Source organism: Bufo bufo, chromosome 7 (assembly GCF_905171765.1).
Source record: "Bufo bufo chromosome 7, aBufBuf1.1, whole genome shotgun sequence".
NCBI lineage: Eukaryota > Metazoa > Chordata > Amphibia > Anura > Bufonidae > Bufo > Bufo bufo.
Window position 1 is genome coordinate 189,637,241 of NC_053395.1, and position 14,608 is coordinate 189,651,848.

Consider the following 14,608-nt stretch of genomic DNA (forward strand, 5'->3'; position numbering starts at 1 on the left):
CAGGTCTATGCATCTTTGGGCTTGTCGGATTATGTTGGCTAACACTGCTTGCAGCTCTTCAACAGTGTTGCTGCAGAAGAAAAAATGTCCTGCTTTTTCCAACAAGATCTTAGATGGGGCAACATGCCGCACCTCACGGAGCTCACTGGACGGGTTCATGAGCTGTTTACGGAGGAGCGAACTGTGAGCAAGGGGTTATGGCCACCACTTTCCCCAGACTTTCCACGTGCAATATTTTATCTGTGGGGAAATTTAAAACAGAAAGTGTCCGCTAACAATCAATATCCCCTGCAGGAACTGAAGGAGAACATCACAGACACTATCCGCAGCATGACAAGCCGTATCAGCCAACATAACCCGACCTGCCCAAAATATGCAAAGACTTGAACGGGGACCACTCTCAGTATCTTTTGTGACTTGTGGGTATTTATTAATTTAAAAAAAACAATCCACTTGCTCGTTCATCTTGTCATACTATCTCTGAAGGCGGGCTACTTTTTCGTGGGCCACGCTGTATAAGATGACTCAAGTTCCCAAGCTGTAAAGGTGATAAACATGGCTGCCACAAGAAAGTGAGGAGTAGTACTACTGTCTACCTTTGGAAGAACAATTGCATCTCATAGTGATAAAAGGACATGAGCTCCATTGATGGTTAGGTTTTCATTCTTGTGGAAAGATCGGATTTATTAGTGGTATTTGCTTACATATCATTTCCCAGCCAAATACTTTATAAAAGTGGAACTGATTGAAAATTTGAAGTAAAGCAACGCAGTCAATAGAGAGATGATACTAACTGTACAAATTTTGGAAAACTAAGGTTAATGATACAATGGTTTCCATTTGAGCCTTCATTTCATTTTGGTTCTTTTGACTTTTCCTTGAATTTAATAGGTCACCTTGGATGGACATGACATACGTTCGTTAAACATTCAGTGGCTGCGGTCTCTGATTGGCATCGTAGAGCAGGAACCGGTTCTGTTTTCTACAACAATTGCAGAAAATATCCGCTTCGGGAAGGACAGTGCTACTATGGACGAGATCATTAATGCAGCAAAAGAAGCCAATGCTTACAACTTCATCATGGACCTACCACAGGTTAGTTCAGACGTATCCAAGTTTTAAGAAAGCAACGTTTAAATCATCCTCACATATTAACACACTTTTTACGCAACCTTATAGATATGAAATAAAATTGTGATATTATGCGTCATTGCTCATAATAAATATAGATGCTTTGGATTAAGTAACACGCAAAAAAGATAGTATGTATGGTTTTGTACACCCTCATATTTCTAATCTTTAAAGGAGTTGTATGTGATTTAAAAAATGGCTACTTTCTTCCATTGTACCTTAGCTCCATGCAGATCAATAGGGCTGAACTGCGATGCCCTGTGTCTGTCCAACCATTGGACAAGAATGGTGCTGATTTTTTTAATCTTTTACAATCTCTTAAACTTTCTGGTTTCTCATGAATTATTGTGTTGAAGTATTTTGTATTCTTAAATACAATATTTAACATTTTATTATAATAACTCCTAGCAGAAGGACTCGGCTTTGCACGGGTATATCTCATCTATTTCATTTAATGTTTGTGTGTGTAGTTAAAAGATATCGACATCGACAGTATCCCCCATAACAGTGATCTCTACAGCACCCCGCCTCTTTAACAGTGAACTCCACAGTCTCCCACCCCTTAACACTGACCCCCCCAAAATGCCCTGCCACTTTAAAATAGGACCTCTACAGCAGCCTGCCCCTTTAACAGTGAGATTCCTAGCACCCCACTCCCTTGACAGTGAGCTTCTCAGGGGCCCGCCCCCTTAACAGTGACCTCCACAGTACCCCGCTGCCTTAACAGTGACCTCACAGTACCCTGCTGCCTTAACAGTGACCTCCACAGCAGTTGCCCCTTTAATAGTGGCCCCTGCCCCCTCAACAGTAACCTCCACAGTGGCCACCCCTTTAACAGTGACCTCCACAGCGGCCTGCCCCCTTAATAGTAACATCCACAGTGAACACCCCTTTAACAGTGACCTCCACAGCGCCCTGCCCCTTTAAGGCTAGGGCTACACAACGACATGTGTCGCGCGACATTTTGTCTCAACTATTTTTATAATGATAGTTTATGGTGTTGCACTGCGACATGTGACATGCTGCGACTGCGACACGACAGTTGAAAAAAAATCGATCCAAGATGTATATTTTCTGCGACTGTCGCAGTCGCAGCATGTCACATGTCGCAGTGCGACACCATAGACTATCATTATAAAAATTGTTGCGCGACATTGGTGCGACATCAATGTCGCGTGACATATGTAGCAGTGTAGTTGTACCCTATGTGTCGTTGTGTAGCCCTAGCCTAAAGCTGACCTACAGCAGTGACGAAAAAAGCTGGGTTGTTATGGAAACATGGTGTAAAACTGTGTGTATGTGAAGACTAAGGACCTGCGAGCTTCTATTGGCTGGTAAGGGACATGTGACCTTGTGTATGGCAGTTAGGATATGAAGAGAAAGGCTTTCAGGCTTGTATTGGCTAATGCAGGTCATATTTTGGGAATATCTCAGAAACGGTACATCCTAGAGAGCTGTGACCCCACAAGATTTCTTTCCAGGTAGCAAGGGATATGTATAGTTTCATTGAAATCGATCGTTTTAGAGTGATTGCAGAACATACATACATACACACATATATATATATATGTCCTTCTTTATATATATAGACTAGCAGAAGGACCTGGCTTCGCACTGGTATATTTCATCTATTTCATTTAATGTTTGTGTATGTCATTAAAAGATATCACTAGTATCCCCCTTAATAGTGATGTTAAACTGTGTGTATGTGAAGACTAAGGACCTGCGAGCTTCTATTGGCTGATAAGGGACATGTGACTGTGTGTATGGCAGTTAGAATATGAAGAGAAAGACCTGCAGGCTTCTATTGGCTTATGTAGGTCATGTGATGAGCCATATTTGCATTTTTGGAAAATATCTCAGGAACGGTATGTCCTAGAGAGCTGAGACCCCTACAAGATTTCTTTCCAGGTAGCAAGGGATGTGTATACCAAGTTTCGTTGAAATCAATGGTTGAGTTTTTGAGTGATCGCAGAACATACATACATACATATATACATACTGTGTGGATTTGCTCTGGTAGATAGGCTACCGGACGCAGTATAGAGGCAACCAAAATGTCTTTAAAGAGGACCTTTCACTACTCTACAAACTAAAAACTAACTATATCAGTGGGCAGAGCGGCGCCCAGGGGTCCCCCTGCACTTACTAGTATGTCTGGGCGCCGCTCCGTTCGCCCGGTATAGGCTCCGGTGTCTGCGCTCCCTCTGCTGTACTGGAGTGATTTCTTGAATGAGGCGTGTCCCTTGCTGCAGCGCTGGCCAATCGCAGCGCACAGCTCATAGCCAGGCTATGAGTTGTGCGCTGCGATTGGCCAGCGCTGCAGCAAGGGACACGCCTCATACAAGAAATCAGTCAGAGGGAGCGCAGACACCGGAGCCTATACCGGGCGAAGGGAGTGGCGCCCAGACATACTAGTAAGTGCAGGGGGACCCCTGGGCGCCGCTCTGCCCACTGATATAGTTAGTTTTTAGTTTGTAGAGTAGTGAAAGGTCCTCTTTAACTTAAACAGTTCAGTGTTTTATTCACACATAAGGAAAAACAAAAAGTGACATTTTGCAGTTTAGGTGTTTGTTCACACCATGAAAAGTCCACAGAACAAAAACCTTCACCTGGTTTGCAGTTTCTCCACCTGTGGTCCACAGCAGGCAAGTTTTCAGATCCCAAAACACACAGGGACTGACAGCACCCCACTGTCAGAGAGGAGTAATCCACACCCAGCTGAGACTGCTGGCTGGGTTTGATATAGGCCAGTAAAGACTCGGCCTGGAGCGTGGGGAGAAGCCACCCACCCAGCACTTTGGCTACTCCCAATAAGAGCCGGTCTGGATCAGCTTACAGCCATACTAAAATAGCAACGTGTCAGTCAGCACTAGCTGCCGCTGACACTTGAAAATACCGGCTCTTACTTCACCGAGGCCAGGAACCTCGGTGACACATACCTTCCGCCAACGACGGACCCTTGCGCCTTCCTACAATACATACATACGTCCTTTTATATATATATAGATAGCTATAATTAATAATAAAAAAAATGTACAGTATTGGAAAATGAGCTTCCTATCTATCAAATAACCAGATCTAAGAGGGATTGAATTTGGTGAATAATTACCGTACCTTTGTTCAAACTTTAAGACTATGTGATCTGGTAAGTCATGTTGTATGACTTCTGTAAAATGATTTCCATGCAAGAACCTGTGAATCTGTGTCCTGTGGGGATTCGCTCAGGTAGTTAGGACTAGCGGATGCAGTATAGAGGCAAAGTACACAGTTCTTGAATCAAACAGCGGTGTTTATTCACACATTGGTGTATAAAAAAATGCACATAAGGTGTATCACAAAACGCAGGTGGCTTGGTGTTTGTTCACACACAAGGAAAGTCCATAAACAATAAAAGTCACCTTTTCTCCTGGGTGTTAATTCACACCCTGTTAGCCGTTAAGCCTCATCAAGTCCATAGGCGGCCTGTTCGCCTTTAGAGGGGCCTGAGTCCTCCAGCCCGGCTCAAACCTCAATTCCCAGCACAGCCCTCAGGTTCACAGCACACAGACTCCTAAGCTCCACTGTCAGAGGGAGGTAAATCCACACACCTGGCAGTGCTGGCTGGTTTTTATGCTTGGCAAAACCCAGCCTGGAACATGGGGAGTAGTCACCCATCCAGCACTTTGACTACTCCCAGTAAGAGCCGTCCCGGGTCCCGGATCAGCTATAACAGCCGGCTCTTACTTCACAGAGGCCAGGAACCTCGTTGACACATACCTTCCATCCACAATGATTCCAGGTACCTTCTTACAGTCCTCAAACTCCAACTTGTTTTCTGGAGCTCATGACTCACAACCTCAGCTGAGGATACCAACCATTGATGGAAATTGTAACCAATCGTTTTCTTGTTTTGCTACTAAATTCTAATATGTTAACCTAAATCTCTTCACACAATTCTAATCATACCAATGGCATATGTAAAAGATAACTAAGTCTCTATTAGGGTGTCGGAGAGAAAGGGAGCTCAAGTCAGGTAGGGTCATCCTGCTCCTCTATGGGTAGTGTAACTTTGCATGAGGCTCTTCTTCCACAGAGACCTTTACATTAGGAATCAATTGTAGGGCAAATCAGCCTGAATGCCACATCTACTATTTTTTGTGCAAGAGAGGAGTAGGAGGATCGATGTGCACATGAGGCAGACATAAAATACATGCAACCTGTGTAGCTGCAGTAAGCAAGAGGCTACGTTATTGACTTCCACCCATGGCTGACAATTATACCTTCTGGAACACCATACAAGAGGTGCCCTAGAACTAGCCCTTTCTCATTAAAGGGGTTGTCTCACTTCAGCAAATAGCATTTATTATGTAAAGAAAGTTAATACAAGGCACTTACTAATGTATTGTTATTATCCATATGGCTTCCTTTGCTGGCTGGATTAATTTTTCAATCACATTATACACTGCTCATTTCCATGGTTTCGACCACCCTGCAATCCATCAGTGGTGGTCGTTCTTGCACACCATAGGAAAAAGCATCAGCCTTTTTTGTGGGAGCGCACATAGGCTAATACTTTTTCCTATAGTCTGCAAGCACGACCACTGCTGCTGGATTGCAGGATGTCTGTAACCATGGAAATGAGCAATGTATAATATGATGGAAAAATGAATCCAGCCAGCAAAGGAAGCAATATATACAATATATACAATAGTAAATGCCTTGTATTAACTTTCTCTACATCATAAATGCTATTTGCTGAAGTGAAACAACCCCTTTAAATTAGTAGTTGAAAAGATAGAGCCCCATACACTGTTCTTCACAAGAACCCAGTATCTTTGTCTGTTCCCGAAGTGCACCTCATAAGCACAATGGACAACTGAAATCTCTGATACCTGATTGTAATAAATTTGGCTCAAATGATGAAAGCAGACAATGACACTTTATATTTGCATTTTATTTCATTATCATTTAAACACTATAAGTAGTAATAGTAGTGAAAGGACCATCATACTTTTCTTTGCTGAGACACATATAAGCATCACACATACATTAATGAAGACAAGTAATTCAATTGCTGAAACAGGTGGTTGAACATAGTCTAAAAGTAGGAATGATGATTTCTTAAATATGTACTTGCTTATCTTCTGAAACATGTAAGCCATTGTACTGCTGGATAGGTGATAGTACATTGTCTGACTGTGACTAGATCTGTTTAGCTTCTAGAACATGTGGCTCATCTCTGACTGGGTGCTGGGGTTCACTAATGTCCAGAATTTGTGTCTGATCAATGTCTAGAACTTGTGGCTGATCACTGAATATAACTTGTGGCAGATCACTATCTAGAACTTGTGGATGAAAATTATCGAAAACTTGTGGGTCATCCCAGACTACAGCAGGTGGCTAAACCCTGTCCAGAACTTACGGCTGATCACTGTCTAGAACTTGTGACTGAATACTGTCTGGAACTTGTGGCTGATCACTAGCTAGAACTTGTGGGTCATCCCTGACTAGAGCAGGTAGCTGATCATTACCTAGAACTTGTGGCTTAACACTGTCCAGAACTTTTGGCTGATCACTGTCTAGAACTAGTGATTGATCATTAGCTAGAACTTGTGGCTGATCTCTTTCTAGAACTTGTGGCTGATCTCTTTCTAGAACTTGTGGCTGATCTCTTTCTATAACCTGTGGCTGATCACTTTCTAGAACTTGTTGCTGATCACTGGCTAGAACTTGTGGGTCATCCCTGACTAGAGCAGATGGCAAATCACTGTCTAGAACTTGTGGCTGAACACTGTCCAGATCTTTTGGCTGATCGCTGTCTAGAACAAGTGACTGATCACTAGCTAGAACTTGTCGGTCATCCTTGACCAGAGCTTGAGGTTCATTACTATAGAGAACTGGTAGATCACTATCCAGAACTTTTGGCTGATCACTGTCTAGAACTAGTGATTGATCATTAGCTAGAACTTGTGGCTGATCTCTTTCTAGAACTTGTGGCTGATCTCTTTCTAGAACTTGTGGCTGATCTCTTTCTATAACCTGTGGCTGATCACTTTCTAGAACTTGTTGCTGATCACTGGCTAGAACTTGTGGGTCATCCCTGACTAGAGCAGATGGCAAATCACTGTCTAGAACTTGTGGCTGAACACTGTCCAGATCTTTTGGCTGATCGCTGTCTAGAACAAGTGACTGATCACTAGCTAGAACTTGTCGGTCATCCTTGACCAGAGCTTGAGGTTCATTACTATAGAGAACTGGTAGATCACTATCCAGAACTTGTGGCTGATCAAGGGTAACATCTTGCAGGTGAGCAGTGTTTTTAAGGCTTAATTGATCCCTATTCAAAAGTGATAACTGCTTGATATCTGTCTCTTGGAGTTGTTGATTATTGTCTTTTGGCAGCTGTTCAAATTCGGAAAATGCATGTTTGTCTGTTGAAGACATTAGTTCCTGATAATTTGTCAGGGCAAGAGACTGCTCATCTGATGGACTTGATGACTGCTCAGTAGCCAAAACTGGTACTTGTTCACCTGGTAACAAATTATTCGCTAGAGAGGATGGTTCTTCAATACAGTGAACGGATGACGATTCTTTGGTCTGGTCTTCATGGCTCTTATTTTCCTGTTTTTCAATTGATTTATCTTCTTCTGAACTATCATATTGACTCTTGATGGCTTTGAATTTTTGTACCTTCTGTTCTCTTACTGGGACAAGTGACAATTCTTTGGTCTGATCTTCATGGTTTTCATGCCTCTTATTTTCTTTTTCCTCACTTGATTTATCTTCTTCTGAACTATCATATTGACTCTTGATGTCGTTAAATTTTTGTACCTTCTGTTCTCTTTCTGATCCATTTTCACCTATTTTGTTTCCATCTTTGTTGTTTTTGTGCCCATCTAATGTACCATATCTCTTTGTACAGTTACTGTTATGCCCCATTTCCCCATTTCTTCTGTATTTCCTGGTACTGTTATTCAAACTTCCCCACATGCCATTACTTCTATGTTGTTGTTCTTGTGCTATATCATTATTTTCTTTCAATTCAAGCTCTCTATCAACTGCATAATGTTTTAGATCTCTAGATTGTCTTCCTTTGCTCTTTCCTGGAGAATGGTGCCCTACTTTATTTCCTTCATTGTTACTTGAATGATTAAATATTCCTGTTATGTTGATTGCACTTTGAATAGCTCTTTCCTTTTTTTTTCTATTTATTCTATATGCTTCATTACCTACCCTTGGTGCCTTACTTCCCCATTCTCCTTTTATTTTTCCTGGTTCCTGTCCTTCCTTTTCTCCTTTATCTAGCCCTTTGTGCTTCTCCAACTTCTTATTCTGAACACCTGTCTTCACATATCTCTTATAGAGATGATGCCCTTTATTTTCTCCTTGCTTCTGCCCTACTTTATCACCTATTTTCAGACTTTTATTCTGAAGAGGAAGTTGGTCTTCCATTTCCTTTGATCTCTGTGCCACCTTTCCTCCTGGATGATTATCTTTCTCTCCATCTCTATTATTTGGTACATGTCTCTTTTCCTTTGCTCCATCTGGTTTCTTGTTACTATGTGCTTCAATTATGTGTCCCTTTTCCTCTTCCTTATGCTTACTTTTTGTACAATTTCCTGTATTTCTCTGGAACTCTGATACCCTCATTGTTGTGCTATTTTTATTCTTTACAAGCCATTGCTCTTTTTCTCCTTGTCCCATCTTTTTATCTTTATCTAGTTTACTATGTCCTCTATTATTATTCTTCCCTTTCTTTTCTAGGCTCTTCTCATGTGTCTTTGTACAATTTTTCCCATGTTTAAATGTGTGTTTTTCTTTAATTTCGGATGATGAAAAATTCCCATTCCCCTCATGGCTGACATTTTCCTGTTTCTCTTTTGCAAAATTTTCATTTATATCTTGTGGAGATCTGCTATTATTCCTGCCTATTGTTCTATCCAGTCCTTTTCCCTCCCCTGGCTGTTTTCTCTGTTCCCTTGCTCTTTCCTGCAGCTCTTCTCCATGTTCTGCATTTCTCTTTTCCTCTGCTGTCTTCTTCCCCTGCTCCCCATGTTGTTTATTTCTCTTTTCCTCTGCTGTTTTCTTCCCTTGCTCTCCATGTGGTGCATGCCTCTTTTCCTCTGATGTCTCACGTTTAACCCTTCGTATATCATCTGCATGTCTCTTTCCCTCTGCTATTTTCTGCCCCTTCTCTCCATGTTCTGCATGTCTCTTTCCCTCTGCTGTCTTCTTTCCCTGCTCTCCATGTGGCACATGTCTCTTTTCCCCTGCTGTCTTCTTCCCCTGCTCCCCATGTGGTTTATTTTTATTTTCCTCTGCTGTTTTCTTCCCTTGCTCTCCATGTGGTGCATGTCTCTTTTCCTCTGATGTCTCGCGTTTAACCCTTCGTATATCATCTGCATGTCTCTTTCTCTCTGCTGTCTTCTTCCCTTGCTCCCCATGTTCTTTATTTCTCTTTTCCTCTGCTGTTTTCTTCCCTTGCTCTCCATGTGGTGCATGTCTCTTTCCCTCCACTGTCTTCTTTCCCTGGTCTCCATGTTCTGCATGTCTCTTTCCCTCTGCTGTCTTCTTTCCCTGCTCTCCATGTGGCACATGTCTCTTTTTCTCTACTGTCTTCTTCCCCTGCTCCCCATGTTGTTTATTTCTCTTTCCCACTGCTGTTTTCTTCCCTTGCACTCCATGTGGTGCATGTCTCTTTTCCTCTGATGTCTCACATTTAACGCTTCGTATATCATCTGCATGTCTATTTCCCTCTGCTATTTTCTGCCCCTTCTCTCCATGTTCTGCATGTCTCTTTCCCTCTGCTGTCTTCTTTCTCTGCTCTCCATGTCTTGTTTCCTCTGCTGTCTTCTCCTGTTCTCCCTCTGCTTTTTGTAGAACATTGTTAAATATCTCATGTTTAACCCTTTGAATATCATCTGCATCTCTCTTTCCCTCTTCTATTTCCTGCCCTTGCTCTATATTTTCTGCATTTCCTTCTCCCTCTGCTGTCTTACTCTGTTTTCCACGTTCTTCTGTTTTTTGTAGCCCATGGCTAAGTACCTCCCATTTTACCCTTTCTATGTCTCCATCACTTTTCTCTGTTACGTTCCTACCTTTCTCTTCCTCCTTCTCAGTATTATTTCCTTTCTGTTTCTCCAAATGTCTATGTTTCTTTTTATGTGACATCCTCCCTTGGTTTTCCTGTTGTTCTTGTCTCTTCCCTTCCTTTGAAAGCCTACTTGCCTTTTTAGAGTTCTTTCTACACTTCGCCCCATTTTCCCCATCTTTTCCACATTGACAATTTTTTTGGTCCTGTTCCTTGAGTTTCTCAGTCTCTTCTGCAGATTGGTTTACATTAACATTCCTCTTATGCCTTGTGCTATCATCTTCATGTCTATCATTTTCCCCACTTTTCTGTGAGTCTTGCAGTTCCTCAGAACTATCATCATATTTTTCCTCACTTTCATGAAGATCTCTTACATTCCTATCCTTTCTCACCTTACTCCCCTGGCATATTTTGTGTCCAGTACCTCCATATTGTTGTGTAAGATTTTGGTTGAGCCACAGTGGTTTTGTTCTGTTTCCTTGTAGGTTCTCTACTATTCTTAGCTCCTCCAAGGGATGCAGCTCTTTACGCTGAAAGGCTAAAAACAGAAAGTGCAAGTTGATTACATTTGGTTAACTTTTTGCTCGTCTATCCTCCTATAAGTAGTTGATGTAATCAATCCTTATGTATTTGTGTGAATCAAAATTGCCACCAGGGTTCAAATAAAATACTAAACTCACACTGTCTGATTATGGTACATCACAGTGTGACTGTATATCTGCAAGGTGTTACCACTAGTATTAAATTAAAGGAGTACAAAAATAGCAAGTCTATATATGCTGCTTTTTCCCCTAGAATAACACATTATTATTATTATTTTTGTCAGTGAGAGTGAAATTACAGTGGCCTAAAAGAGCCTGTATTAGAAATTAACAAAGTGACTCTTAAAAAAATATATAATGAATTTCTTCGAAACTTTGAAGATTCCAAATGTTTTGGAATTTGTTCTTCACAAACTGCACAAAATGGTGGCTATTATTTTACAGTCTACAAGATGGAGAATAAGGCATCTTCCACTAAAAATGGACTGTTTTTTACTTAAGATAAAATTGTTCAGTGCGGTGTGTTAGTAAAGAGGGGACTCGTTACCACCGTTTACCCATTAATATCACGGACATAACTAATGTCTAGGTGTTAAAAAGTTTCAGAAGCAGTTGGGTACAGTCCTGAGAGACCTTAGATTGTCATACGCAACTTTTCATGACAATCTGAACACTTTTGACAGCAAATTTATTCAGACGGATTAGAATTTCTGGAAATTTGCGCATCTCTAGCATGTACACAAGGGACTTCACTAACATGCACCATAAATATACCTGTAATGTAATCTCAAATAATTAAAACATTTTATGTCTGATTTTGCATTGTATTAGTGCAATTAGACAATTTAGATAAGTGAAATCTGAAGGCTCAAAGTCCAATTTTTCACTATAGGATCAACGTCATTAACAAATTCCCATCCATCTTTTCTCTCTAAAAAGAGATTCTCTCCTATTACACGTTCCAAAATCTGAAAGAGTTTTTCAGGACAAAAATGTCATGATAGGTGACATTTATATACTGTACTTGGCCCATCATAATTTTATATAAAGGGGTGCTACATGACAGACACCAACGGGGCATAGCTAAGGGCTTATGGGCCCTGGTGTAAGAGTTCAGCTTGGGGCCCCCCCTTCCTTTAGTGCTTTGTGGCCAGGGGCAGGGCAGCACATAGCCTTCATGCTGCTCGAGGCAAAAATTGAAACTGCACCTCCCCCCCATGCCAAATTCTTGACCTTACCCCTTCCCTCCAGCTAGAAATGTAACTTGATCAGTATGCACTTTCTATAATACTTGTGGTTTCTTATGCACCACAAGTGTCTTTGGGCCCAGTAGCTACTGCTACCACTGCACCTTCTATAGTTACGCCCCTGCCAAAGAGCAAAGGCCTGTGGCATTAGCCACCCCCAGCTGTAGAGCAGTAGCTGAGATGTCCAGGCTGCAGTGCCAAGCTGAAGGAGGGGATCAGCAGTCAGATAAGGGTTAGCTTAGCAGTGTGATGCGGCAAAATGTAGTGGTGCAACAGGCCAGATCTTAGCAGTGCAATGGGGCATAGCTTAGTGTCCTAATGGGGGCTTCATGAACAGTCAAACTTTCAGTACCCTGAGCATTTTTGGAGCTATCTGCACCCACTGTTTTAGGCATAGAAAATGGTCTAAATGTAAGACAGCTCAGAAGCTGTCTTACGTTTAGAACTGGTGCTGGATGCGCCAAAGTTATGTAGAGCCCACCGCCTCTTTATAACTCCAGCAGATCCACCGCCAGTGCAGGGGTTTATTGAGACCGGCGTCTAAAACGCCGGTCATAATAAATGTGTTCCTAGGTGTTTGCTTACTTTCCTAATGATCTCTTTTGTTCCTAGCCTTTCCCATCTTATTACCCTGGTGTATTTTGTGTCCAGTAGTACCAGTACCTTTATTTTGTTGCGTACGATTTTGATTGAACCATGATGGTTCTGTTCTGTTTCCTGGTAGAGTCTTTACTGTTCGTAGGTCTTTCAAATGATACAGCATATTTTTCTGTAAGACTGGAAAAAGAAAGTGCAAGTTGATTACATTTGAGTAACTTTTTCTCCGTCTTCACTCCAATCAGTAGATGATGTAATGTATTTGCATGTAAAATAAAGTTGTGACCAGGATTCAACTGAAATACTAAACTCAGGGATTATCACATTGTCTGATTGTGGTAACATCACATTGCTACTGTATATCTGCAAGGTGAAATAGCAAGTTTATATATGCTGCTTCTTGGCCAAGAATCACACATTGTTAATTTTTTTTTTTTTTGCAAGCATCAAATTGCAATCGTCGGAAAGAGCCTGTACTAGAGATGATTTTGTTCCAAATTTCCCCAAAACTTTGGTTTCTAAAGAATTCAAATTTTTAGGGATCTGTCTCTCGTGAATTGCACAAAATTGTGGCTGCTATTTTATGGTTCAGAAGAAAGAGAAGACAACATCCTCAACCAAAGGGGGAACATTTTTTGATAATTTTTTATTTAACCACTTCACATCCGGGCCATTTGCCCCCTTCCTGACCAGGCCTAATTTTGCAAATCTGACATATCTCACTTCATGTGGTAATAACTTTGGAACACTTTTACTTATCCAAGCCATTCAGAGATTGCTTTCTCGTGACACATTTTACTTCATGATAGTCATAAATTTGATTCAATATATTTCACCTTTATTTATGAAAAAATCCCAAATTTACCAAAAATTTAGAAAAATTCTCAATTTTCAAAATTTCTATTTCTCTGCTTTTAAAACAGAAAGTGATACCTCATAAAATATTTATTACTTAACATTCCCCATATGTCTACTTTATGTTGGCATCATTTTGGAAATGTATTTAATTTTTTTAGGACGTTAGAAGGCTTAGAATTTTAGAAGCAATTCTTAAAAATCTTAAGAAAATTGCCAAAACCCACTTTTTAAGGACCAGTTCAGGTCTGAAGTCACTTTGTGGGGCTTACATAGTGGATACCCCCATAAATGACCCCATTTTAGAAACTATACCCCCCAAAAGTTACTTAAAACTGATTTTACAAACTTTGTTAACCCTTTAGGTGGGTAAAGGAAAATGGAGATCAAATTTTAAAATTTCATTTTTTTTGGCAGATTTTCCATTTTAATCCATTTTTTTTCTTTAACACATCGAGGGTTAACAGCCAAACAAAACTCAATATTTATTACCCTAATTCTGTGGTTTACAGAAACACCCCACATGTGGTCATAAACTGCTGTATGGGCACACGGCAGGGCGCAGAAGAAAAGGAGCGCCATATGATTTTGATGAACTTGTTTTTAGATGCCATGTCCCATTTGAAGCCCCCCTGATGCACCCTTACAGTAGAAACTCCCAAAAAGGACCCCATTTTGGAAAATAGGGGATAAGGTGCCAGTTTTATTGGTACCATTTTTGGGTACATATGATTTTTTGATCATTCATTATAACACTTTATGGGGCAAGGTGACCAAAAAATTGGTTGTTTTAGCACAGTTTTTATTTATTTATTTATTTTTACAGCGTTCACCTGAGGGGTTAGGTCATGTGACATTTTTATAGAGCAGATCGTTACGGACGTGGTGATACCTAATATGTTTAGATTTTTGTAACCACCTCCCGTCCGCACGTTGACTAAAAAACGAGGTGGTTCTATATCTCTGAATGGACGTTAATTGTGCAGCTGCAGATCGGGTTGCCCGCTGTCAGTGACAGCAGGGCAACCCTTAAAGAAGGCAGTGACAGTTCCCAGGTGTCCCTGCCTTCTAGATAGCTGTATAACTGCACCACTTAATGGCAAATATATTTTGCTTATGCCGCTGAACAGCAAATATATATTTTTATTTTGCCACTAATACAC

General features: G+C 41.0%; 1 protein-coding gene across 1 annotated transcript in view; it reads left to right on the forward strand.

Annotated features, from left to right (window-relative positions):
* LOC121008912 (bile salt export pump-like) overlaps positions 1–14,608 on the forward strand; it is a 101,831-nt gene that overhangs the window by 45,893 nt on the left and 41,330 nt on the right. Inside the window, exon 15 of the mRNA XM_040441680.1 lies at positions 892–1,095. Within this exon, the coding sequence (XP_040297614.1) occupies positions 892–1,095 (204 nt within the window). The remainder of the gene's footprint in view (positions 1–891; positions 1,096–14,608) is intronic.